Raw genomic sequence first — 24,591 nt, 5'->3', positions numbered from 1 at the left:
TTAGGCTATTCTTGGCACGTCGCCATTTAAGGCCCTTTATAGGAAGGGTTGTAGATCCCCTGCTTACTGGGATGAGGTTGGTGAACGAAAGTTGTTAGGGTCCGAGCTAGTGAGAGCATCGAATGAAGTGATACAGAATATTAAAGTTCGGATGTAAACAAGCCAGAGTAGACAGATGAGTTACATTGATGTTTGACTTAAGGATCTTGAGTTTGAGCCAGGTGATAAAGTGTTTTTTGAAGATGGCACCTATGAAAGGTGTCTTGAGGTTTGATAGGAAAGGGAGGCTAAGTCCTCGTTTCATTGGGCCTTTTGAGGTATTGGAGCAAATTGGCTCTGTGGCATATCTTACCCCCATCTCTCTCCAAAGTTCATAATGTTTTTCATTCTCCATATTGAGAAAGTATGTTGCAGAATTATCTCATATAATGGATTATAAGCCTTTACAATTGAGTGAGAACTTGAGTTATGAGGAGAAATCTATTCAAATTCTTGCAAAGGAAGTGAAAAATTTGCGCAACAGAAAGATAGCTCTAGTAAAAGTGGCAAAATCATCCGTTCGAGGAAGCTGCATGGGAACGAGGGACAAGATGGGGACTCAGTACCCAGAGCTCTTCCAGGATTAAAACTTTCGAGGATGAAAGTTTCTAAAGGAGGGAAGAATGTAACAACCCGAATTTTGAGGTAATTTTCTAATTTAATTATCTTAAATTATTTGGGTGTCATTTTAAGTTTTGAAGCTAAAATCGAATTATTGGGATTATGGTAATTCAATTTAAATTAAGTGTTGATTGTTTCTTCAAAAAGAAAAAAAATAATTTCAGTTGGTGGGAATATATTTGATATTGGAAGAGATTTGGGAATTTGGTTTTATTTAAGTTAAGTTGGATTTATTTTTGGTGATTTAATTAAAAAAAGAGGAAAACTTTTCATCTTCTTCCTCATGAAGAGCCTTAGCCACGAGCCAGCCTTGCTTAAGCTCGTCGCTACTGCCTCTAAGAGCTAGTCGATCCCCTGCACTACGTTCCAGCTCGTCGTCGGATGACACCGTTCGCGTGTCATCGCCCAGATCAGTTCATCCACGCGCGTTGTTCGTCTACGTCCGTTTCGCACTAGATCGTCGAACTTCTCGATTGTTTACATTATGGGTCGACTGCATCCCAACCAATTGGTCGTTAGTCTTTATCCCTGTTGTTCGTCACCGCCACTATGGGATGCCGCCCTTGCTGAAAAAGGGTTTTAGGGTGAGATTTGATTAGGTTGTATGTTTTAGCAATAAGTTTGGATTACCCATTGGGTTTTGGATTGATTTAGTTTTTACCCAATGTGTTTAACCTTAGATTCAAGCTTGGAAGGAATTTAAAGGTTGGGAATGTGCTACCCAGAGTTTGAAGATCGATTTTAGGTTTCAATTCGAGATTTTTGCGGAGTTGGTTGCCACGATAATATTTTTCTTTAGATCTAAATTGAGGTAAGTGATGCTATTATCGAGGTGCCTTCATGTTAGGCACCCGGGTTTAGAATTATCATGATATTTATTATATTTTGGTAGTATGTTTTAAAATATGTGTTACCCATTTTATGCATGAAAATTTTGAGAATTTTAAGCATGTTAAATTTATATGTCCTGTTATGAATAGTGTTGTGGTACCACTTATAAGATTTTTGTATGTGACGAATGTTAGACCAGTAGGGATGATCTACTGTCTTGCCTTGATTCATGGTTTGATACAGGGGATCGATAGGTTTAGTTCCATGTTTTGATGGTGTGGCATCAGGCCACTAGACGTGAGTGAACCAATGGGTTCATTTATATATTACGACTCCATGAATCGATAGGTTTACTTTCATGTTTTATTTGACAGCGTGTCATCAGGCTACTAGACATGCATGTTAGTGTGAGATAGGTTATCCCCTTAGTTAGCTATCCAGGAACAATTACAATATGTATGTCCCATTAATCCCAAGCATTAACTGCATGTGATTGCTTAGTTTGATCTCGGTAATGGGGTCACTTACTGAATGTACCCATCCTTTATGTTTACATGTTTTTCAAGTAAGGGCAAGCATAAACGGGCAACGGACAAGAGGAATCCATGATAGTGGATGGGACTAGTAAAACGTTTCTGCATATGAGTTCTTGTGTCATTTTCATGTTTTGTTGTTTTCTTTTCATGAACTTGATTTTGATAAAATCTACGTGTTTGAGATTTTTCTTATTTTAAAATTCATGTTTTAGGGGTACCCGAATCAAAACGTTAGGAAATTTTGAGCTAAATTTTTGTTTAAATTATTTATTAAATAAAACAGTCCAACGACCCATCAAATAACTTAGAAAGTCGGATTGTTACACATTCAACTTTATACTCACACGATAAATCCATTAACAACCCACATTTTGATGTCCTAAAGACAAAGAAGCAAGACACCAAGTGTCGTCTTTTCCATATCTATGTCAGCTCTCTAATAGGGGAGACTTGACAGCCTCATGAAAATAGGATGGTTCAAAGACTGAAGATGTTACGAGGTTGGAAAATCTAAAAAATTTCAATATATTATATAATATACAAAATTGTGCTAAAATTGAAAATTGAATTACTAGAAAAAAAATAGAGTAGTTAATAGATATTTCTGAAGTTTTAGACTTATTAAACATGAAACTTGATGTAATTAGTGTTCCGTTCCAAAAGAAAGTTGGCCGACGATTCTTGAAAAAAACCTCATGCCAGTTCCGGCGACCGCGACGTTTTGTCCGTCCTCTTCTTTCCTCGCTAATAATTGCTTTTTGAACTTTGAAAGCCCATCAATAAAGAAAGAATTTCGTATTATTCTGCTTCTCAATTTACTTGTTTTTTTTTTTTTTCTGAAAAAAGATTGAAATTGAAATAAAAGCATCACCGCCGGCCTCCAAACACAAATTTCGATAAAAACATAGCATTTCGTTTATCATCTTACATCCAATTTCCACACATATATGCATATTCATTTTCCTCAATTCAAACCATTTGAATTTATAACCAATATCGCTCGTTAATTCACTCTTTTTTTCAGTTTCAATCATGCCCCACATCCTCAAATTCGTTACCTCACAGATTTTCTCTGTTCTTCTACTTACTGCTACAGTGCTCTCTGTTTTTTCCCCTGTTTCAACCCTCGAATCATCGCCGGCAACTGATATTCGAGGTGGTTACTGGCTTTCATGGCTAGCCCAAAACTTCCCTCCGTCGGCAATCTCCACCTCCCATTTCACCCACCTCTTCTACGCCTTCCTCGAGCCAAATAACCTAACCTCCGAATTGACAATTACTCCCAACGACGATCAGTGGATGAGAAATTTCACCTCCACCGTCCACGCCACTGACCCCCAAATTAAAACCATCCTCTCAATCGGCGGCGGCGGTTCCTCTGTTCCCACATTTTCTGCCATGGTCGCCAACCAAACCACCCGCTCGGCCTTCATCGCCTCCACCATCTCAACCGCCAGAACATACGGCTTCGACGGCCTCGATCCAGATTGGGAATTCCCAAATTCCACAGACGACATGTCCCATTTATCTTCGCTATTCAAAGAATGGCATCAAGCAATCGAAACAGCATCCTTCTCAAACGCCAGCCGAACTCCATTGAGCTTATCGACGGCCGTCTCGTACGCTTCCAGTTTCCAATCGCCACCAAGATCGTACCCCATCGACGCGATTACCAGGTACGTTGATTTCATCAGCCCCATGTCCTTCGATTACTTCGGAAAATGGACGCCGTCGGCCACAGGTTCACACGCTTAGCTCTTCGATAAAACGAGCAATTTCAGCACCAGCTACGGCTTGAAGTCGTGGATCGAGGCTGGGGTTCCGCCGGAGAAATTAGTTATGGGGCTGCCGTTGTATGGAAGGACGTGGTCGTTGAAGGACGCGTGTCAGCACGGGATTGGAGCGCCTGCAGAGGGAGTTGGGCCCGGGAATGACGGCGTATGATTTACTCTGACGTGTTGGATTTTAATTTGGCGAAGGGCGCTACAGTGGTTTTCGACACGGAGTCCGTTTCAACTTATTCGTTTGCGGGGACCACTTGGATTGGGTATGATGGGCCGAGTTCTATTATGGGAAGGTTAAGTTTGTGAAGGCCCATGGGCTTCGTGGGTACTTTTTTTGGGCCCTTGGTTATGAGAAGAATTGGATAATTGCTGAAACAGGTAGATTTCTTTCCAGTTTATTGATTCGGCAAATGACAAAAGTAACCCTTCGTTTGTGTTTAGAAAGTTTAAGAAATGATTTTAAATCCTGTGATTTGAAATTCGAGAAATAATTTTAAATTAATTACTTTGTTTGAAATGAGAAAGATTTGAAATGAATTTATTTACAATTTTGTGTTTAGATGGTAATCGGAAAAGAAAATAAAGTTAATAATTTACTAATATAAGCTTTCAAATCTAATATGTTAATTGAAATTAGAATTTGACAAGATTAATTAACTTACTTACTTTCAATTTCTATGAAATCCTACAAAATTTGAGCATTTTAGTCAGGAAAGTTTTTCAAGTAAAACAGGATTTGAAATCCCTACGAATCTTAAAATTATTCTATTTCCTACGATACCAAACAGTGAAATTCATTTGAAATCAATTATGAATTAAAATCCCTCAATATGAGGTTCAAATAAGTCATAAATAAAAATAGTGTCAAATGGACTTATTACTCAAGTTGAGGGGATATTTTTTAAAAAAAAGTATCAAATAACTTAATTTTTTTATTTATGGATTTACATCATTTTTCTCTAATTTTGAGCTTACCAAAATGGCCTTATTACAATTAGATGTTTTAATAATTTTATTATGTATTTGGTTTCGAAATTGGCCGGTTTTATAAAATTTCAATTTATGTAGTTGATTTTGAAAAAAAGAGTTTTTGCTTTTAATATCCATTTGTAATATTCAAACTCAGATTGAAAATGAGGGTTTTGTTTTCTTATTTCAAAATCTTTAAAAATAATACCGCTCGCAATATTGGAAGGTTATTATAGTGATTGACATATTATATAAAAAATCTAATTAATTTGCGTCAGACAATGTTATAAAATATTTAAAATATTTAATATTTATATAATATTGTATCATATTTTGTCCAATTTATGAAGAAACAACGCATAAAATAAAAACAACATTTTTAAATGGCAATGGTAAATATAACAATCAAGTTCAAAGTATTAGCATATATAATAAATTTTAGATCTAACTTTCGGAGTAGGATAGATCTTAATTGATAGATTTTATTATATTTATAATTGTTTAAAAGTATTGATATACACTTAATTATTAACCCTACAACTATTAATAATTGCAATTACTTTTTTTTTTGAAAAAATGGTTAAATATATTTTTGCCTGCAAAAATGGTTAAACCACTGGATTTGATCCAACACACGAGATGCCCCTAATTTTAGTCATCCATAGCCAATTTTTTCAATTATTATTATTTATTATAAAACAAATTATGAATATTTGACCAATAATTATCTTACCTTTTCCTTTGGCAGCTCAAAATGCATGGATGTATGGGTGATGATAATTTTTTTAGTTCGGTATATGAGAAATTCATCTTTCTTTCATTTACAACAACCAAGGTATAATTATAAATACTCTCTTATTATGGATTCTAGATTTGAATTTTCTCTTACTCACATTTGTAATAGTATTCTAAAATAAAAATATCGATTCACTTGTATATCTCGAGATGTATTAATTTAACATTTATATCCATTATAATAATTTAAAGAAGTTATATCTCTGGAGAGAACATCGATGATTCAAAGACACTATCATTAATCACCTCATTAACAAATATAGAAGAATCAAGAAGATCCATTTTCATCATTCATTATAAAAGTCTATTTGGATTGACTAAAAAACAAAAAAGTATTTGAAAAAGTTATTTTCATTCTAACTCTTTTCATAAAAACGACTTAAAATGAAACTACTCATGTGTTTGGAGACATTTTCTTAAAAGTGTTTTTATATATAAATTTGTTTTAGTTGGCTATATATTCAAAGTGTGCCTATTAATGTCAAATTATTACAAAGAATTACTATAAACACCATGTCTTAATAATTACACCTTCATGTCTGTCATAAATTAGTCCAATTTATATTTTAAACCCCAAACCACTCGATGTGATTAGGTCAAATTATCTTCCTTCCAATGAATTTTAATGGTTCTTCTTTTTATTTTAATTAGTGTTAGTTACATGACTTCTATGGTTCATTTGATTGAAACCCATCAAAGAGAGAGAAAAGAAAAGAAATAAGAAGCAATTTTCTTACATGTAAACCATATAATGTAATAGATTTTATACTTCTCAAAGTATTCATTGATAAAGAAGGCTACATGGAGAGATGAAAATGGCACAATATGAAAGTTTCTTAATCTAATCACTAATACATTTGGTCCATCACAAATCTCTTGTTTACCATAAATATTTGTAGGTGATCATATTTAGATGCTATATTCGAATCTTTTTTTATGTATTATTATTTTTATTTTCTCTTGTACATTCAACGTCATAAATCTATCAGTCACATTATATTGGACTACTCAAATAATTCCTTTGATATAAGACATTACATTAAACAAACAATTTTCATTAAAATCATTTTCCTTGAAAAAGAGTATTCAATTTTTGTGCCTTATTATAATTTTTAATAGTTGATATTAAAAAATAATAAAGTTTAATGTACTATAATACAAAGTTAAATACTTGACTACTTTATTTTCCTTTTCCATTTTGTTTTTTCATTTCGACAAACATAGTTTATTGAATATAGGAATGAAACAAATTTTATCGGTATATAAAAATTACGAATCGTATACTATCTAACTAGCTCAAGTGTCACGTATGACACATTTTTATAAATAGATTCTAAATGTAGTCTCAATTAAAAATAATAATAATAATTAGTTTGACATGTACATGGTGTTGGGAATGACTAGTCAATTAATCATTTGCTAATGACTTGTCATAAAATTAGCCAAAGATTTCTAAATGTATTTTCATATTTAATTTAAATTTGAAAATAATTTTCTGTATTTAATTTAGATATGAAACGTTTTCCTATTTAATTTAGATATGAAATATTTTCATATTTAATAAAGATCTTAAACATTTTCTACATTTAATGTAGAAAAACATTTTTGTTGGATTCTTATCAAAAGAAAAAATTGTTGTTTTAGTTCTCAAGGATGAGATTTGAGTTTAATATGATATTTCTCTCTATTAAAAATGAATTAATTCTGAGCAAAGTTTTCACTCGATTCCAATCCCTCTTCGACGAGTACACGTCTGAGAAGGGTGTTGTGTTATTCTTTGGGAGCAACCGGCTTTTGGCAATTTAGCACCGAAGTCGCGCCGATTTTGCTTTCAAGGAAATGAATCTTCCATGACACAACAATGATTGAGATCCAAAATTAAAGACAATTAACAATTTGAAAGTAAAAATATTGCACCTCCATCTTTGATCTCCCTCTCCAGATCGAATCAAGAACACCGAAACTATTGATGGATCTCACACCATTCTCATCTTTGCAACCGTTCCAAACCAAATTTGATCGTCGGAAAAGCACTTAACTAGATTCCAAAAGGTTCATCTCATGGTCAAGTTCGAATTGGAATCCACATTTTCGAACTTCTCAGCCAAGTCGATCGATTTGGAACTTGAAGAATCTCGACTGGAGTCTGTGGTGGATGTCGGTGGAGGCAATGATGCATGGTGTTTTTGTTTGAGGAGAAAGCCATCTCTTTGGATGTCGGTGAGGAACTTCGAATCTGAATTATGGATCAGTTTGGATTCAATAACTGAAGAGGTACAAAATTAAGAGGATAATTTCTCTTTTAACATATAAGCATAATTTGATTGTTAGCTTGCTTTGTTCTTTATGAATGAATTGTGTTGGTAAGAAATTTTGAATGATATTATACTTTGATTCTTAAAATGAAGAGAGACGTGATTTGAGGAACTTGGAGAGACAACTCAATATATATAGTTTCCAATTTGTGATGAACAAATTAGTGATTAATTTATGTTGATTATGCTCTTGTGATAGAATTTTTGGAATATGTGAATCTTGTAGCAAGATGTTGAATCTTGTGGTTAACCATCATTGTCAATTTGGATAATGATGCTAGTGATCTTTTTCTTGATTTGATTTTCACATATGTTGAGGATATTTTGATGGGTTAAAAACTAGGTTATACATGATAGAGACTTCTTGAACTCTGTTTAGGCAATTTTGACATACAATTTCAATAACCAAAGAATTTATTATTATTATTTTATGTGACCAATTTTCTACAAGCCTCTTGAAAAAGTTCAAATCATAATGCTCAAAGGAGAACTCCGGAATACAAGGAAAGAATTATAATAATTTTTCTAATAATTAATTCACCATTAGTTTTGAGAAAAGACTAGTAAATTAGTTGAAAAATGTATTAGGGACTCTTTTCTCAAAAACAAGAAAATATAAAGTAGAGAAATATGTTCATGGTGAAAACTTTGAAAATAACATAACACCCAAACAATATGCTCAAGATACATTGGTTTTCATCCTCAATATGCTCATTATGTAAGCAATTTGTGAGGTTTTGCTTTGTGTAATATTCAAACAAGGAAAATAACATTTGCAACTAGATATTATAGCCCTCGAAAAATTGACAAGAAATTATGCATCATTCCATCGTTTGAGGTGCTGACTATTAATCTGTTGGACTGCAATCTCTTTGTTGAACTATTGGGTTAAGTTTGCTCTTGATTGATGAGGTTAATGTGACATGTGCTGACATAGTTTGCTCACGCGGTGGTGGTTTGTTAGATTGTTCCACAAATTTAATTTTTACATACGGTATGAAAATTTAGCAATTTTGTTTTATTGCTGTTTTATAGCATGATATTCAATATAACTTTATTGGTACATATTTGAATATTTCATGAATAGTAAACCATATTATCTTAAAATGATATGCTATTGTGATCTACTTGAGCATGATTTATGTCATAAATTATCATGTATGGTCATTTCCATAAAGTATTATTATCTTTTAAATTAAGTTTGGCCCTATACATTATTTTGACCATAATCTAACTTGCTTGTTGTATGAATATATGTAAATACCATCATTTTATGTGGAAGCTTGTAGAATTGATGGTAGTTTGAGACATCGTCTAGCTATAAAATGTGTAATGTTTTATAAGGTTTTTTTTTTCAAGATCTCGATGGCTATATAAGTGAGGATAGTTATTTTCATTGGTATAAGGTCTTTTGGGTTGAAACCAAAAGCAAAGTTATGAGGGCTATATCCAAAGTAGACAATATCGGTGAAGATATTTGAAGGATTGTTGTCCTTAACAAGTGGCATTTGAAGGACTTTGAGGTCTGATGAGAAAGTGGGAATCGGTTTCAATTTTCAATTTTCACATAAATTAAAATTACAAAGACCTAAATATGTATTCTAGAAGGAATTTACAGTATGCTTTTTCAATATGCAGTGAAGAAAAAAAATTAAGGTTAGTGACACTCACCTTTGAAGCCTAATAATTCTTCACATATTTCCTTCTCGATCCAATCACAAACACTCTTGATCTCTCCTTAGGATCACGAACACGATCAACAACTCAATTCCAAATTGGAACATCACCAAAAGTGAGATCTTTGTATTTTCTTTAGGGGTTGAGAATCACAAGAGTATATGGAGCTCTATGAAGTTAATTTTGGGAGTAGATGCTGAGAGAAACTTTTTTTAGGTGATTCTTGGGGTCATTGATGGCCAAAACTATATCACTTCTCTGTATTTTGGCAAATAGATGAATATCCAGCAACCATCAACCCACTTATAATTAAAGAGAGAAAAAAGGGGAGAGAGGTTATTAAAATAACTCATTCCTTTTAATTTAAATTCTATATTTAAGAAAAGTATAAATTAAAACTAATTTTAATTTATTTAATATGTAATTATATGGTAACCACCTTACTATAAAATATACGTATTATACTATATGTTATATCTAATATAACATATAACCTATAGTTTATATTATATCAAATATAATATAACCTATAGTTTAAAATTTTCTCAATAATTATGGTATTTAATATAAATAAAATTTATATTAAATTTAATTATATGAATCTAATCTATATAATTAATATTTAAATCATATTCAAATATTTACTTCCTCTCAAAATAAACTTTATATTATAATGTATCAAATGCATTATACCAATTATATCACGTATAATTAATACTAATTATTAAAGAAAATCTAAACTTAGACATCCAGTGAGCGGAAGTGGATCATTCCAAATTCCATTCAGAATGAACACAAACACATTACAGTCTACAAGAAATAATTATACATAATAAGTAAATTACAATCATACTTCTGAAAAGAATGAATAATAGATAAAGTTTGCATACCTTTGAAGAACCTTTCTTCAAGTATCCCTCGATCGTTCAACAACTTGATCAGAACACAATCTCAACAATCAGAAAAGCCACAACACGAACTAATGAAACCTTGATCACTATAGAGTCTAAATTGATCATCAGACCTCAAATAGAACTAAAACACCACTACAAGTGTTACCTTGATATTCTTGGTGTGAGAATACAAGAGTTGTGGGCTTTGTGTGACTTTGGATAGAGGAATAAAGGAGGTAGACGATCGAGTAGAGGATCGAGTAAGTGGGAGATGAGTGAAGTCTATCGTATGGACTAGATACTCGATCGTTTAGTAAATGGAAGCCTATCGCATAGACTTTGTTACTCGATCGTGTAGCAACGAGTAACTATCATATAGTAAAGTCGGAACTCCTGATCATTTAGGCTGTGAGACACTATCGTTTAGTAAAACACTTTTTACACGATAGTCCTTTCTTTTGTCAAATGACACAAATGAATCAACCACTGATCATAACTTCTAATAACCTCTCACTCAATTGGTTAGTAAAGAAAAAGAATAATTATCATATAATTAATATATTATAAATAAATATGATAACCAACTTACCATATTATATTTATACCTATAGTTTTAATATTCCATCATATGAAACATATAAACCATAGTTCTTTAACATATAAATCATAGTTCTTTTTCTATGTTATGATATTTGATATAAATTATATTTATATTAATTCCTCAAATTGATGTATCTAATACATCATATCAATTATATCACATATAATTTAATTTAATTTAATTATATCACATATAATTAAACTTTCTCTTGTTAATTTGAATACTTCAAACTAACAAAAGATCTGATTCTCAACTTGAACCCATTGAGCTACCAAGGGGACTTCATGGACCTGTAGCTTGAAGCTCCAAGGGTACAAGAATAACTGATTAAACTCTTTAATCACGAGATCCACCATCTGTTAACTATTGGTCACTCCACTAAAGACCGACAGTTGCACTTTTTGCACTACATATATGTTTCTGTGTCCATTGGATACAACCAATCAACAGTGTGATGACTCTTCACAAATCGCTCATAAGTACAATTGAGCCAATTTACCGTTTTACCCCTGTAGTTACATCTAACTCCTTAAGTACTACTGATTTCTCTATTGAATAATAAGTCATAGTCCTATTATGACTGAGTCCTCTCTTCTAAAGAGAGGGTGCGGCCATTATGTTCAAGACCTGGAATCGGGCCTTGAGGGAGCAATTTATCTTCTTATCCTTGCTTTGGGGAAGGAGTGAATTCTGTCATGTATAACTGAGTTCCCAACTCCCCAATTAGACGAATCCCCAAAATGGCAAGCTTATTGAATTGGCAATTTGGTTACTCTCACTTTCACCCATATAAATCAAAGGACCACCCTTATGAATCGGAGTTTTCAACTCACTCAGGATTAAGGTCATGTCACCTATGGTCATCCTAGTGAGATGTAAGTCTCAATTATCAACGATGTTATATAAAGAGATTAATCATCTCGTGGTCCAGTCTTATACAAACTCTTTGTATAGGATACCTCCGCTCACATGTCTCCACATGAATGATCAAGATCAAACTATTTATAGCACTTTACAACACTTGTAACATCTACAAAGTGGGTCGTATCCGTAGTATCTCCAGGATAAGGTATCCCTTCTTTATCCTTATACTACAGACCATTTAGGTTATTACTTAAGGCATGATCCACTTGTATGTCTCACATACATGCTTAAGTTACATAAAATAACCACGGATCTTAGTTTATTGGATTGACTAAATGCTTATAAAATAACACTTATTTTATTAATAACAATATGTTTATAAAGTGTTTACAAACTACGAGACTACCAGGAGAATTAGGACACCAATTCCAACAATTATATCAAATATAATTAATTCCCTCAATTAATTTGAACAATTCAAATTAACCCAAAATTAATTTGATTCTCAATTATCCCAGTTGAGCTACTGAAGAGACCTTATGGAACTGTAGATTGAAACTCCAATGGTACTTAAATAATTAATTAAAATCTTTTAATTAAATTACCCAACTTCCATTAACTGTCGATCATTCCACTAAAGACCAACAGTTACACTCTTCACACTACAAATATATTTCTGTGTCCATTGGATATAACCAATCAACGACGCATTAACCCTTCACAAATTGTTCATAAGTACAATCGGAGCAAAATTACCATTTTTTCCCTATAGTTACATCTAACTTCTTAAGTACCACTGATCCCTCTAATGAACAATAAGTCATAGTCCAACTATAGCCAAACTCCTCTTGAGGCAAGAGAGGGTGTGACACCACATTGTTCAAGCCTTGGAATTAGCTCTTAAGGGAGCAATTTATCTACTTACCCTTACATTAGGGAATAAGTGAATTCCTTCTTGTGAAGTTGTGTTCCCAGCTCCATAATCAGACAAATCCCCAAAATGGCAGGCTTATTGAGTCGGCAAACTGGTCACTCTTACCCATGTAGATCAAAGGACCACCTTCATAAGTAAGAGTTCATAACTCATTCGGGATTCAAGTCATGTCACTTATGGTCATTTTGGTGAAATGTAAGTCTCTACTATTAACGATATTAAATAATGAGACTATTCATTTCATGGTTCGGTCTTATACAAACCATTTTGTATAGAACACCTCCGCTCACATATCTTCACATGAATGATCAGGATCATATCATTTATAGAACTTTACAAAAATTGTAATATCTACAAAGCAAGACGTATTCGTAGTGTCACTAGGATAAGGTATCCAACTATATCCATCTATTACAAACCATTCAGGTTATCACTTAAACACGATCCAATTGTATGTCTCCACATACATGTTTAAGCTACAGAAGACAACCTTGGATGTTTATTGGTTTCATGGATTAATGCTAGTAAATGTCAAATAAAATACCTCAGATTTTATTAAATAAATAAACTATTTGTATAATACAATTACAAACTACAGGATCCACGAGATTTAGGACATCAACCCTAATAGTAATAGAGCATGTCCCTAGTTTAGTTAAGTTGAACAAAGATGTAGTGGAGCCTCAAAAGTATGTCATGGTATGATCTATAGTTGAACTCTGTCAGATAGGCAACGTGCCCTAGTAAAGATAAGTTATCCTAGACAAGAGTTAGAGAGATGAATGACTATTTGAGGGGAGGTTCGATGGTCCTTTGTTCGAGGGGAGGAATGTTGGGAATGTGACCAAAATCCGACATTGATTAGATAAGGAGATGATCATGGTAATATATAATTTCAATTGATTAAAAGTATGCATATCTAGGATCTTGAAAAGAGAAAATGAAGATTGATGATTTATGGTTGTTATATAATTTAGCAATTTTTTAAGAGACATTATGAATTAAACATGGATCTTCAATTTCTGAAAGGAAACAAACCAATTAAATTTAAATGAATTTTTTAAAATATTGATGCATATTCTCTTATGACTAAAATATTAGAAATAAACATTATAAATCCTTAATAGCACTTGTATAATACATCGTATAGATGTAAAGAAGTATTTACTCGAGTTGTTTGAGTTGATTATGTGAATATTTGTTAATATCCTTTGATACATGTGTTTACTCAAATTTATTTAAGTTGATCGTGTGATTATCAGTTTGACGTTGATGGTATACTGATTTTTGATACAAACATAGATATAAATAATAACATTAAGTTATATATATCCTCACAATTTGAAATGAGAGATTATAGGAAGTGTTATGTTTTTATGAACTATAATAGACTTATGATTAAAGATCATTTGATTGCTCTATAGATTATTGTTTGCATTGTAATATTTTTCTACTATACTAGAAGGGTGGTTTATGTAAACTGGGTAACTTAGAATGATAAAGTAAGCTTTATTAGTGGATGTACCATTGTGGAAGACATCAAAATTAGCAGGACAAGAGGCTAAGTGGTTTAGAAGCCTACTGAGAGATGCACAATTGTGGGGGGTGGGTTGAGAGATGTATCATTGTGGGTGGGCATGAATACCAGTCTCTTTGTACTGTGATTCACAAGTTGTCATAGGAACTTTGAAGAATAGTGTTTATGATGGCAAGATGATGCATATAAACCTCAGGCATGGAGTTGTGAAACAATTACTGAAAGAAGATTATTTCATTGTAAGGTTTGAGAGAAATTTAGCAGATTCTCTCACTAAAGGCCTAACAAGGAGTGTAATTCTAGAATTTTCAATAAATATGAGACTCAAACCATTATAATGGTCCATATCCCCTTATTTAGGTGGTCTATTGCGATAGACTTGATGGTCCTAGTATGAACTTTATGGACAGAACTAAAACCTTCAAAAATTTCATATCCCTTTCTTTGGGTGGTCCTGGTATGGACTTGATGGATAATTGTAAAATCTTCATAGCTCACTTTTTTTAGTGGTTTGTCTTTGACAGACTTGATGAAGTTGGTTCTGGTATGGACTAGATGTGAAGTCTGCATAGCTCAGTTTTTAAGTGGTCTATTGCGATAGAATTGATCAAGTAATTAACATGATTGTGAAGGTGTGGCTGCCTTCTATGGAAAAGTTTTAAAGGTCTTTTTCTAGAGCTCTCACGTTGACCCGAGGTTCTATGTGCATGACCTTAAATAGCATGCTTTTATTGCGGAATCAATGGAAATTTAAGAAGTAAAACATGTTGGGGGGGGATCTCAAGCATAATTATTGAAAGTTCAAGAGGTAACTCGCTCTCTCTAATCAAGTTGTTACCCTACTTCACTATGCATCAATTCAAATCGAAAGATATTGATGTTTAAGTTTATTTTCCTATATTTGCTAAGATAAATTATTTATTATTTTTCAACGGGATTGTTGGGAATTACTAGTCAATTAGTCATTTGCTAGAAAACTTGTCATAAAATTAGCCAAAGATTTCTAAATGTATTTTTTTTTAATTTAAATTTGAAAACGGTTTTCTGTATTTAATTTAGATATTAAACGTTTTTCTATTTAATTTAGATATGAAACATTTTCGTATTTAATTAAGATCTGAAACGTTTTCTACATTTAGTTTAGAAAAATGTTTTTGTTGGATTCTTATAAAAAGAAAAAAATTGTTGTTTTAGTTCTCAAGGGTGAGATTTGAGTTCGACATGATATTTCTCTCTATTAAAAATAGAAAATTTTTCACTCGATTCTAATCCTTTTTCGACAAGTGCACGAGAAGGATGTTGTGTTAACCTTGGAGAACAAATGGCTTATGGCGATTTAGCACTAAGGTCACCCCGATTTTGCTTTCAAGGCAATGGATCTTTCACGGCACAACAATGATTGAGATCCGGAATTGACAACAACTAACACATAGATCGAGATTCGAACGTCTTACTTCTTGGTTAAAGATATATACATGAACTATATTTATCTTGTTTTTTAATTTTAGAAAAAAAAAAATATCTCACCAGATATGAATTGTGCATATTTATTTGATTTGATTGGAAAATGAAAACACGTCCACATATCAATCCATTCCAGTCAAAATAATCAAAGGTGACATTATCTTTGAGGTAAAACACGAGTTTGTGGTTGCAAATAAACCATGATTACATGAAAATAATAAATTTCTACTTATCATTAATCAATATATTAGCTTTCTAATATCTTATTTAATAATTTGGTGAACATATGTTATTCGATCAAATACTACACAAAAACAATACAGCTCCCAACAAAGCTATTTATTTGAAACTTCTTTGCACTGGTGAATCTCAATATTGGTCATCAACCCATGCGTTTGAAGCTGCAAAATAATTAAATTAAACTCTTGATTATATACTAGTCATTAGTTAATTATGAAATTAAAAGAAAAAACATAGATTAAGAAAATTAATTCATTGAATTAAACTAACCTTGAGTTGAAATTTCCCAATCAACACTATCGTAACTGAGAGCCCAAAAGAAATAGCCACGTAAGCCATTTGCCCGAGCAAACTCCACCTTGGTCGTCGTTGACTTAATGTCGTCGTATCCAACCCAAGAAGTATTTACGTACGAATACGCTGATACGGTTCTTATATCGTATACTACGGTCGCTCCTGTCTTCTGGTTGAATTCTTTTACCTATTTAACCATAGAAATAAATCTAAATATAACTCAACTAGTTAAGGTATATACTTGCAACTAAAAAGTATTCCAATCGTTGACATTGAAAAGGGAGGGGGAGTCGATAATATGTTGTATTGGAAAGTCTTTAATGTCATTTTCTCATTAATTTATGCTAAATTTCCAACTTTGAAGATCATGTTTGATACCATTTTGTTCTTTTGTTTATTTTGTTACAATATTTTTTGGTGTGTCTTTCACCAACTCAAGTATACCATGTTTGAATTTTGAACATATTTTTAAGAAAAACCTAGTTTTTATAAGCAATTTATATTAAGCTTAGTTGGACAATAATTTTCAATTTTGGTTTATGTTTTATTTTAATTTATACTTGTTTTATTCACTATTTAAGTAGTATAGTTTTTGTCTATGATAAATATTTGAATTCTTAATTAAATTCTAAAATAAAACTAAATAATTTGAAATAAAAAAATTTATTTGTGTGTTTTGAAATTTTCATAAAAATTTATAAAATGTTTTGTTAATAAAATTAAGACTAAATTTTGTTTTAAAAAATAAAGTAAGAAAACAATAGTTTTTCAAAAACCAAATGATCATACGAGACTTAACTTACAGATTTTAATATAAAAAAACTAAAAACATATCAAATCGAACTAAATAATTTAGGTTTTCTTTATATATAAAAACATTTAGATTTAACGTTTGTGTTTGTTTCCTCCTTTAAATTTATAATCAAATTTTAAAATCAAAATCATATATTTTTTTTAAATATCTTTCTCGTTCTTCAATTTTGGATCTAGTTTGATTTAATTTTTAGATTTCAAAATATTACACATTTAATTATTAAACTTTGAGTTTGATTTCAAAATATTATAATTTAGCTTCAATTTGGTCTCTGGTTTCAAGATTTATATTTTTAATCTCGATTTTTCTCTAAATACTCATTTTCCATCTCTAAAGCTATTTTATGTTAATAAATTAAAGATTATTAAGAGAATTATAATTTATTAAGTTTCATTATTTTTATTACTTTTAAAATTAAATTTAAAATTCCACTTCATAATTATTTTTAATTAATTAATAGAAATTGACGTCAATTAGTGGAAGCGAGTATTTAATGGAAAATCTTGAAATATATGGACCAAATTGAAATAAAACTCAAATCTCAATGGTAAAATTGTATCATTTTGAAAATTAGTGAGTAAACTGAAACAAAACTCAAAACTTAAGGATTATATGTGTAACATTCTAAAACCTATGGATCAAATAGAAACTATAACAAAAAATTAGGGACCAAAAAGGTATTATTCCCTTGAAAATATTATTCCAAATTAGACAACAAACAAATAAAGACCAATATTTATAAGCTATGAAACACAAATATAAATACAGATACGAGATACATATATAGCTAATTTCTAGAAAACCAAGATACTGATATATTAAAAATACGTTTTTCTTTTATTTAAAAATAAATAAAAATCTAGGATATGGATAAATTTGAAGATTAAATAATTTTAAAGTTCTTTTTTTGTTCTTTTAATTTTGGACTTGAATAGTGAAGCTTTTAAATACCTACCGATTAGATAAGTTGCTTATTTTTTTCCACTAAAAAAAGTAATCGTAAGAATAAATAGCATGACAACTACTTATCTTAACAAATATATGTAAGTATTAGTATATAACAATTATTTGATTTGGATTTTTTTTTTTTTTTTGCCTCCAACGCACCTGAACATATGTGAGAATTCCGTCGTCGCCAGGACCGACACCGACGGCGGGTGCTCCGACGCCATGAACATACGGATCCTTCAAAGTCCAAGACTTCCCATACAGAGGAATTCCCATAACCATCTTGTTCCGAGGCACGCCGGCGGAGATCCACGACCGGAGCCCGTAATAGGAGCTCAAATTCGTATGTGGGTCGAACAATGCGGCATGAGCTCCGGTGGCCGTCGTGTCCCATGACCCATGATAATCGAAGCACATGACGTTGATCCAATCAAGGCTTTTCGAAATTTCCGCGGCCGGAAATGAGCGACGCTCGCCGTTAATCAGAAACTCCGACGCGTAGTACACGGCGGCAGAGAGCAAAAGCGGCGGGCGTGACGTCAATTTTGCTTCCCTGTCGATCGTCTTCCGCCACTGAGTTATTAAATCGGCGAAATATTTCATCTCGGTCGTGTCTTTAGGAAATTCCCAATCGAGATCTAGACCGTCAAATCCGAATTTCCTCGCTGTCTTGATGCTTGAATCGATGAAAATTTGACGAGATTTGGCATCGGAAGCGATACGAGCAAACAGAGCACTGTCACTACCGCCGCCGCCAATTGAAAACAGAGTTTTTACCGGTGGGGTCTTCCGCCGCAGAGAAGTGGTAAACTGGGAAAGCTGCGCCGCCGTAGATTCCGGCAAGTCGAAAGTAAACGAACGGTTACTTGGCATGAGAAAGGCAAAATACACATGGGTAAACAGAGCGGTGTTAATGGCGGAAGGTGGGAAAGATTCTGAAAACCAAGACGGCCAATAAGCCGCCTTGACGGGCGGCGGCATCTGGGCAGCTCGGGCAGGGGAGAAAGAAGTTAAGGTCAGGGAAACAAAAACAGAGCACATCAGCAATTTGAGAAGCGCCATGATTTCTGGAGTTTGTATTGATTGGCAAATGAAGAATTGGGCATTTATAAAATTATGTTGAAGACAAACAATGAGATTTAAAAATTAAACTCAATAGAGGGCTCTGAAAATTTGTCAATTGAAAATTTGATCTATGTTTCTTTAAGTCCATTATCAACCAGGGAAATTACTCCTTTTTTTTTCACTCTTTTAATATTGTTTGAGTGATTGCACGGTTGATTTTAATTCATTTTAGTCTCTATACATTTTCTCATTAACTTTTAAAAAGATACTGATTTATCTCTTATAAATGAAATAAAAATGAAAATAAAGAAACCAAAATTATCACTTTTAAAAGTAAAAAGATTAAAATGAACATTTTTAAAATATAAGGACTAAAATGAATCAAAATTAAAAGTATAATAATAGAGTGAACTTTTTGAAAGTAGAATAACTATAATGAACTAAAATAAAAAAATATCGGACTAAAATAATATTTATTTGTTTATTTTTAATTTTTAATGTGTGGCCCTACTAGTACCATAATTGGTTGACCAATAAATTTTTGTTGCCACATCACATGGAAAAAAACATCTTGAATTTTTGTGCATTTATTTTAAGAGAAAAAAAATTATATATTATAATAATAATAACAATCTAGAGATGTCCACGAGACGGGACGGAGCCGGGATGCCATTCCCCATCCCGTTTCTGCTTCCCATTTCATTTTCTATCCCTGTGAGCAAATTTTAAATAAATAATTAATTTTATCACTAAATTGTTTATTAGGGTTAGTTTTATATGACAATTTGAATTTAAAAGATAAATTATTCAACTTTTGCCTAAAAAAGTTAATTAATTTTTTTAAGTAAAAAAATAAATATAAATCAAATTATTTACCTATATAATCTAAATTTAAACATATTCATTATCTTTTCCAATAAATAATCAGATTTAAAATTTAAATGTAATATTTATATAATAATAATAATAACATAACATTAGATAACTATACTAAATAAATACATTTTCCGTCTCCGTCCCCGTTTAGCGGAGAATTTTTTTTCCCCACTCCCTCTCCCATTTCCCGCCTAATCGGGGAATTCTCGCCCCACAGGGTCTCGTTTTCGTGGGAAAATTGGACATCTCTATCCATGACATTACTTCTTCCTAGTTATTGTGTTGTGAACTTTCACATTTGTCCATCTCTGGTCAAAGTTTTTTTTGTTTTCAGATTTTTCTAAAGATCTTATTTTAATGTTAAATAAAAAAAAAATAGGGTTGGTGTGTGTATTTTCTTCTTAATTTTTAAGAAGGTGAAGTTTGCATAGCTTTGCAGTAGAATATTAAAATTTAATGATAGGATAACTTTTGACCAGTTGATAGTCCAAGTATCGAACTTCAAAAACTAACGAGTAAATTTGTGGACATGAATTAAAAATGTCTTAGAACCATATTAAAATATAGTGCCCCACTCGCATTCCAACCAATCAGCAATTTATTTATTTTTAATTTTTTATTCAGCAAATTGACCAATTCTCCACCCATTTAATCTTTATCATACATATATTATAAAGAGTATTTAAATACATTTTTTTTCTTTGAGTAGATATGGCAAATCCTGCCTAAACCATTCAAAGATATTTTAGAAAAATAATAATGTATCTGTATGAGAAGAGAACTATAAAGAATATCATATTAAAAAAAAGAGTTGATGGAAAAATCGAATAAAAAAGTCCAAACACAATCATTTCAAATGTTGATGGTTTGATTTTCACTTTTTATGTCTATCGAATTTAAAAATAATAATTGATGTATTTTAAAAAACAAAATAAGAATCATTATAGATTGATTGATTTTTTTATATTATGAGTCACAAAAAAAAAATATATATATATATTAATTAAAAAATAAAATTATATGTTGTGGATGAAAGGTAATTAGATTAGTTGAATTGTGCCGATTTTAAAAATAGTTTGCAGAAGAAAAATACACTCAAAGACTTTTATGAAAAAGTTTTCTAGATTAAATATGGACCATATGGTGGAAATTTTTTGATAACTTTATTTTCTTTGTCCTAAAAAGAAACTTCAAACCTTTGACTTTTCCCAAGTCCCGAGTCCGACCACATTATAAAACCATTTGACTCACGAGGGCAGTTTTGTTTGGGTTCACATAAGTTACTTAAATTCAAGGGAAAAATAGGTTTTTGTCTCTAGATTTTGATCTAGTTTTTTTAAATATTATATATTTAGTCTTTAAATTTTAAATTTTATTTTAATTTAGTCTCTAAATTTTAAAATTTTAAAATTTTATCTTTGAGATTTGAGTTTTGTTTCAGTTTGATCTTTGCATTTCAATATTTTACATTGTTAACCTTAATCTTTCATGAAATACTTACTTTCAATCTTTAATGTCAACTTCTATAAATTGATTAAAAATAATTATGAAGTGAAATTTTAAATTTAATTTTAAAAGTGATAAAAAAGAGTGAAACTTAGTTAATTATATTGCTTTTACTGATTTTTAATTTATTAACATAAATTAATATTGAAGACGAAAAATGAATATTTAGTGAATGATCGATATCAAAAGTGTAAATCTTGAAACATAGGGACCAAATTAAAGCAAAACTCAAATGTTAAGGATAAAATTGTAACATTTTGAAAGTTAGATACTAAATTGAAACTAAACTCAAAGCTTAAAGACTAAATGTGTAACATTTTGAAACCTAGGAGCTAAATAAAAATCAGACTCAAAACTTAGGGACCAAAAAGGTATTTTTCTCTAAATTCAATGTTAGGTTATTATTTTTATGAGCAATGATTAAATGCACTCTAGGTTTTACCTAACTATCCTACTTTCTTTTTTTTACCATATAAATAAAAAGAAATTTAAAAAATATTTTTTAAATCAAATTGTCATATGACAATAAGTGCAACTTGAGATGTATAGTGGATGGGTCTACTCAATTTTTTCCTATTTTTATTTTTACATAAAAAAATTGCAAAAACCACTTGGAATTATTCATATAGTTATAATTCTACTTTCTAATTTTGAATTTGATGTATAATTTCACATAATTTTTTTCAATCCTATAAAATTTAGGCACATTCGATAACCATTTCATTATTTGTTTTTTACTTGATATATGTTAACATGCTAACACAAACCTTAAAAAATTCCTATTATTTTGAAAGTTCAATCGCAAAAAAAAGATTTAAATCCTCTCTTTTTATATAAAATGACAAATATTTATAGAGTTAACAAGAAAAACTTCATTTCACAAAAATAAAATCAACTCGACAAATTAGAATCCAACTAGTTTAAGAATGTGTGTGAAATACATTTTCAAGTATTTAATTTAAAAAATAAGTCATTTTAGAAGAAATTAGAGTGTTTGACAACCACTTAAATAATTTTTCAAATGTATTTTAGATATTTTTATCAAAAATGTTTAATTAAAAATGAATTTTTTTAAAAATATATTTTTTTCTCAAACTAATCTAAACGGATCCTAAGAATTAGACTACTTCAATCGAATCAACCATTATAACTAGAAGTTTATGACCTTTCTACTCATCTTGTTATATATATATATATATATAATACCGTTGATTTTTCAAAGGGATTGATTCAAATTTCTGTTTTGTGATACGTATGGTGATACTGATGGTCCAAATTTCAATCATCACGGCAATAAATATGAATGATTTTCTAAGCCACGTTATTATTATTATTTTTTTGTGTGTTTTTATATATTATTATTTTTCTTTTCATCTTACTTTGCTCCATTTTTTATTAACTTCCAATTTTCATTTTTCTTTTTATTTTATTCCTCTAATATAAATCTTGACTCTTGACTCCATAAAATTAAAATATAGTTTATAAATGGAGAACCAAAAAAATGTTGTAGGATTAAATGGGCTATTTCGTGAAATTAGTCGAAATGTGTGTATACTGATTCGAAACACTTGTAGTTATTAAAAAGAATAAAGAGTGAAGAGGAAAATCACCTCTTGCAAACCAAATCATCTATAATAATTGAATTTGTAAGGAAAATTAGGCTTTTAATTCTTTTCATCAATTAATCTTGTTATCTAAATGTCAAATTAATTGATAAAAGATGTATCATTTTTAGCTCTAAATGGTATAACATAATAAGTTTTGGAGGTCCAATATTATGATCGCTATTAAAAAATAATAATAAATAAGGCCTATATATGAAAAAAGGATGAAGACAATCTCTCCAACAAAATTAGGTTTCTATGACATAAATTTATAGCCAAATTGACCGGGGAGAGAAAATAGTGTAATAAAAGTTAGATGTATATTTAGCAGAAAAATCCACGATTTTTTAATTTTAGAACATTTAGTGCAATTTTTTAATGTTACCCATTTGTGACTATTATTAATAGTCATTAAATATAAACAACTATTTTATAGATTATTATTATTATTATTATTATTTTAAAGTAGTAATGTCTCAAACTGATCGATAGAAATGCCAAATGTGTACCATTAATAAAATAAATATTAAAATTGTTTCTCTTGCCCAACGAATGATTATTCAATAATATCAGTATTATCTTTTAAGTTAAAATGAGAATAATTCAATTGATATATTAATATTTGTACTATCCATTTAAAATAAAAAATTTGATTCTACCATTCACATATAGCAAAGAAAAGCAAACAATATTATTTTTATACATTTTTCACTACAAGAAAATATGTTTTTAATGATAAATTTTTAGTGGCGCAAATAATTTTTGTTGGTAAAAGACAACTTATAGCAACATATTAAAAATATGTCACAAACTATCATTTTCAGCAATGCATTTTTAACCAGCGCCACTAAAAGAATTTGTAAAGCATCATTCTACGCTATTAAATATTAAATATTTTTAACAACACATTAAGATGTTGCTAAATATCTATAATATTTAGAGTTGGTAAAAATTTCTGTAAAGTCGGGTCTCCATAGGTACCCGCCCTGATGGGGGCAGGAAATCCCCAATGTCAAATTGGGGACGGGGCAGGGATGGGGTGGGGATCCCGTCAACCCTTGCCTCAAATAATTTTTAATTTATATATATATATATATATATATATATAAATATAAATATATAACAGTAGCTTATTTTTGTTTTTTTTTTAATTTTTTTTCATTTCATTTCATAACATAATTAACTTTTAATTTTCTATTAAATTTTAAAATAAAGAAATGAAAATATTTTTTATAATTAATTTAAATAAAAATAAATAATAATAATATCAACTTATTACCTAAAAGTGTATCATTTCAATATGTATATAAAAAATATTGATTTCAAATAAAAAATAATACAGGAAAATTTTTTTTCTGTGGGACCCGATCCCTGAATTGGAATT

The 24,591-nt window shown here is 30.7% G+C and overlaps 1 protein-coding gene and 1 pseudogene across 1 annotated transcript; one reads left to right on the top strand and one right to left on the bottom strand.

Annotated features, from left to right (window-relative positions):
* The first annotated feature begins 2,880 nt into the window (after window positions 1-2,880).
* LOC120071805 lies at window positions 2,881-5,554 on the top strand (annotated as a pseudogene).
* Window positions 5,555-15,990: 10,436 nt separating this feature from the next.
* LOC120070790 (class V chitinase CHIT5b-like) lies at window positions 15,991-19,344 on the bottom strand. Its single transcript, XM_039022673.1, has 3 exons — window positions 18,316-19,344; window positions 16,371-16,581; window positions 15,991-16,261 (listed from the first exon to the last, which is right to left on the bottom strand). Exons 1-3 carry the CDS (start codon window positions 19,216-19,218, stop codon window positions 16,230-16,232), a joined length of 1,146 nt encoding a protein of 381 aa, XP_038878601.1. The 5' UTR covers window positions 19,219-19,344; the 3' UTR covers window positions 15,991-16,229.
* Window positions 19,345-24,591: the final 5,247 nt, after the last annotated feature.

The sequence above is a fragment of the Benincasa hispida genome, chromosome 2 (assembly GCF_009727055.1).
Source record: "Benincasa hispida cultivar B227 chromosome 2, ASM972705v1, whole genome shotgun sequence".
In the NCBI taxonomy this organism is placed as follows: domain Eukaryota; kingdom Viridiplantae; phylum Streptophyta; class Magnoliopsida; order Cucurbitales; family Cucurbitaceae; genus Benincasa; species Benincasa hispida.
The sequence above is the reverse complement of the archived record's forward strand: the minus strand, read 5'-3'. Positions and strand labels throughout refer to the sequence as shown.